This window comes from Rosa chinensis, chromosome 2 (genome assembly GCF_002994745.2).
Source record: "Rosa chinensis cultivar Old Blush chromosome 2, RchiOBHm-V2, whole genome shotgun sequence".
In the NCBI taxonomy this organism is placed as follows: Eukaryota; Viridiplantae; Streptophyta; class Magnoliopsida; order Rosales; family Rosaceae; genus Rosa; species Rosa chinensis.
In genome coordinates this window covers 10,264,691-10,268,859 of record NC_037089.1, presented here as the reverse complement: position 1 = coordinate 10,268,859, position 4,169 = coordinate 10,264,691, and the positions used below count along the sequence as shown (strand labels likewise).

At 39.4% G+C, this 4,169-nt stretch overlaps 1 protein-coding gene across 1 annotated transcript; it reads right to left on the bottom strand.

Annotated features, from left to right (window-relative positions):
* Positions 1 to 1,814: 1,814 nt before the first annotated feature.
* LOC112183666 (endochitinase) lies at positions 1,815 to 3,033 on the bottom strand. The gene is made up of 3 exons (XM_024322027.2): positions 2,740 to 3,033; positions 2,500 to 2,650; positions 1,815 to 2,332 (listed from the first exon to the last, which is right to left on the bottom strand). Exons 1-3 carry the CDS (start codon positions 3,002 to 3,004, stop codon positions 1,966 to 1,968), a joined length of 783 nt encoding a protein of 260 aa, XP_024177795.1. The 5' UTR covers positions 3,005 to 3,033; the 3' UTR covers positions 1,815 to 1,965.
* Between the last annotated feature and the right edge of the window lie 1,136 nt (positions 3,034 to 4,169).

Sequence of the window (4,169 nt, the reverse complement as noted above, 5' to 3'; positions counted from 1 at the left end):
TCAAAACTATCTTCAAAAACCAAAATCAAATTACTACTCCATTTTGCACATACTCACCATGAGCCTAGATTTCCTTATGAATTTAGGTTTGTGTAGCTCTCCTTAGGTTCACACCTTAGCTAGTGAAAGGAATTCAATCCTCGTGAGTTCGACAACCTTTCTAAAATCTCTATACTATTACTTGTACCCCTTATACTTGAGGGTAGCTATTTGGCTAACAGGTTTTAGTTAAATTCTCTCTCATCTCTAACTAATGGCTAGTTTGGGATTACTGTGACTTAAAAAAAAAAAAAAAAAAACTGATGATGCTGTGTTGTGAGAATAATCAGTTGTAAATTAAAACAGTTTCGTGTTTGGTAAATAATATTTTTAAAAGTACTGTAAGTACATAAAACAACTGCAGAGTGTGTTTTGATCCACAACAGCTTCTAAAAGCAACCTTTAGGCTGCTTCTAAAATCTGTTGCCAGTGGCCTATAACTTTCAATTAAATCTGCTTTTTATTTATTTATCAAACACAATAAAATCTAACATTTTGAACAAAAGCTGATTTTTTTTTAAAAGTGAAGCAATCCCAAACTTGACCTAAATATATCTAGAGAATTTAGCAAAAGTTAAATTTAACTTTTGTTTAGCTACTCTGCTGGAGTAAAGTCTTATGTTAGAATTAGCTAAATTTTAAATTTATTTTGAAATAAATATTCTGTTGGAGATGTTTATCCACGTTCAAAATAAAATTACTACGTAAGGCAACTTTAGTAAGTTGTTACACATGAAAAATTATGTTAGTTATGATCATCAAAATTAATTATATTAGATCGGATCGAACGGTTTGGACAGACTTGGTCAGGGTCTATCTCTAGTTGATCAACATGCCCACAAATTAACATAATTAATAACCTTTGAGGTATGTACTGGTTTTCTAATCCCTAACGAGAGGAAAAACTCCCTCGCTGCAAAAACACCCTTGCTGGTTTTGCAAATCTCCTCATTCGACGGCGGTTAGCTTCCCTTCAGATAGAGGAAGTTATAAGCCTTGGTTTCTTGAGATAGCTGGTTCGATGGTTGCATGGTGGTGGTGCTGGCTGTGTGCTAGTTGAAGCGTTGTTGTAGGTGGGCCGCTTGAGGTCACTGCTAGTGGAGTCGACGAGATCTAGTTTCTGTTTCTAGACGACTGAGGTAACGAGTGCATCATGATGGAGTCAGATGGCGGCTCGAATGCAGGGGTTTGTACCACCTGCTTTCTAGGGCCATTGTTTTTCCTCTTGGTGGTGGGGTTTGTGACAGCTGTTGTTGTGCTGCGTGTCATGGCACGCGGCTAAGGCTACAGGCAAGTTGGAGTGGCGGAAGCCGGAAGGTATGCAGGGTGTCGTGGCCGTGGTGTCTAGTAGAGGAGTTGAGCGGTGTGGTGCAAGTGTGTGGAGATGGAGCTGTAGCTGGGCCTTTACTGTTGGGCCCAAGACTATTTTTCTCTAGAGTCATTTGAGCCACTATTTAGTTAGGTTTTTTTTTCTAATAATTTCCTATTTCTTTTAGGGACCTATGAGCACCAGTTATATAATGAGTGGTTTATCACCATGTATCAACGTGGTACCCTCACAACCTCACATCTTGCCTGTCTAGCCATTGGCAGCAGAGATATATGTAATGACTATTCTGGCTTGAGATTTAATGACAATCATTGATGGATTGATTAAAAAAAACATAATTAATAACCTTTGAGTTCATTGGAATAGAGTTAACGTACCACGTACGTACATCAAGTTCTACAGATGTACTCCATGCGAAAACTACAGATGTACTCCATGCGAAAACTTTGAGGAAGAAATACGTTTTTTCTTTTATTGATATTCCTGATACATAGAACGAAGTATGAAGTATCTTATTCCCTATTCTTAGCTAGGAATCATACGACCTTATTTATTTGGCAGATGGATAATGTCTTATTAGATCCCATGCATTTTCCCTAAAATGGTCTTTGATTGTTACAGTCCAAGTTGTCCCCCGTGCTCACTCCCAATATGCCACAGTACCTCTTGTAGAATCCGATCCGATCAACTACCCTATTATCTTGACCATGCCCACATTCAAGTCCGCCATTGATTATGTTTGTAATCACTCCATATCCAGGGACCCGACCCGCCGAACTATCTGCAGCAGATGGATTCCAACGACCGGTAATGACGTCATGACTTGACGGTTTGTTTCCTTGAGGGGTCATCCAAAACCATATAGCTGTCTTGAATGATACAACCGGGTCTGTGGCTACTAGATCTGGATTGTTTATCAGATCCACTCCGATTGCTCTACCCGCTTGAGCATAGTTGTAGTTGCTAAGAAAGTGAGCGAATCAGTATCATGACAATGAATCACGGTCGGTGATCAAGAAATAACATGCATATATCACACATTTGAATGAGTCTCATGCGCTACTAAACCCTAATTAGTATTTGATTAGTAATTATGGTATATCACTATTTGGTTCGAAAGAGAAACTCACTGGGTAAGTTGGATTGGTCCTCGGCCGTAATATTTTTTGCCGGCTGCACATGGATATTGGGCTGATGGAGTGCAGTACACGTCTTGGTTGTTTTCCCTAATAAAGCAATATCCCCAAGCATAAGGGCCATCTGGCGCACTTGACCATCCACCTACATAATATATCACCATATTAATTAATTATGATCATATATAGGCTGCTTCGAGTGATAATGCGTGATATTAAACACTGTACACTAACCAGTGGTTTCGTGAGAGGTTTGACCCAAGAAAGCAGCAAGCTCTTTTTTCTGGGTAGCCACATCGCCTGTTGTGCCAAACCCATTGAAAGATCGAGCAGCAGAAATGAAAGCGTCATACTTGTAGAACCCATTGCTAGGGCAGCGCCCATCGTTTCGATATTTCAGCATTTGATCGAAAAGAGATGGGGTAATGAGGCTGGCAACATCTGCATAAGTCTCTAACACCAGAGTTAGGGAAACGATGATAAAGGCAAGTGTCTTCATCGTTATGTGACTTCTGTCAATTCCAGGGCTTTGGGGTGTATATATAGTGTAGTTTGAAGGCAGCTTTGATTGATCAATTAATCACTCATAATGGGTGGTTGCTGGTTGGGCACCTACCCTATTTCAATATCACATGTATCTAATATGCTTTTAGTTCGTTTTCATATGGAAAATTGAAGCAAGTGTTTGATTTTAGGGTTAGGAATTGACTAGTTCATTTCTTACCCCAAGAAACACGTCAATTGAGTGAGTTGACAAATCACTGTGTTAGAGAAAAGGCAAGAGCCGCCTAGCAGGACAGATCTAAGTCACGAACCTACCAATGTATGTTATGTTAGGCAGATCGACCTAAAGAGTAAAGACCAATATATAGCTCAACTTATACGTATTATCGAGGTTAAAAACAAAGTGACAAGTAGCGAAGGTGGGAGAGGACTGAAATCCTAAAATCAAAGTACTCCACCACAGTCCATTTGATCAAGCGAAATTCGCTGACTTTTATCTTCCTGTAATTGAGTCTTCATCGTTCTCCATTATTAGAGTTCACTTAATTAATATTAACTAATAACATAACGATGCGGATTATCAAAATTTAAAATGAAACTTATGTCATTATAAATTAAAAACATATAAGTTACTTTGATAATCGGCATCATTGTTTTATGAATTACTATTTAACAGTTATCTCTACAAAAAGTCACTGAGACTCCATATATATATATATATATATATATATATATATTGTAATTGATATAGAAAATTACACACAAGTGTCAGTTTGAAACTTAAATTAGTTATAGGGCCATCAAAGTTTTCTTGTACACATAAGGCCACTTGTAGCTTTAAATTATTTTCAACCTGACAATTTTACCCTTCCACTAACTCCATGATCATCCGGCCAAAACGAAAAGAAATTTGTTCCCCCCCTCTCCCTTTCTCCGATTTCTCTTCTTCTTCTCTTCCCTCTGCAATCACCTGAAAGAATCAATTTCGGCCACCATCTCTCATCACCGTCACCATCAATTGAACCACAACACAAACCCGACCAAAGCCCAGCCACCCCATCGCCGATTAAGGCACGACGCTCTCTCCACACTCCCCCCCCCCCCCCCCCCCCCGGCCCCACCCCGATTCCGACGACCACCACCTCTGATCTGGTGAGATT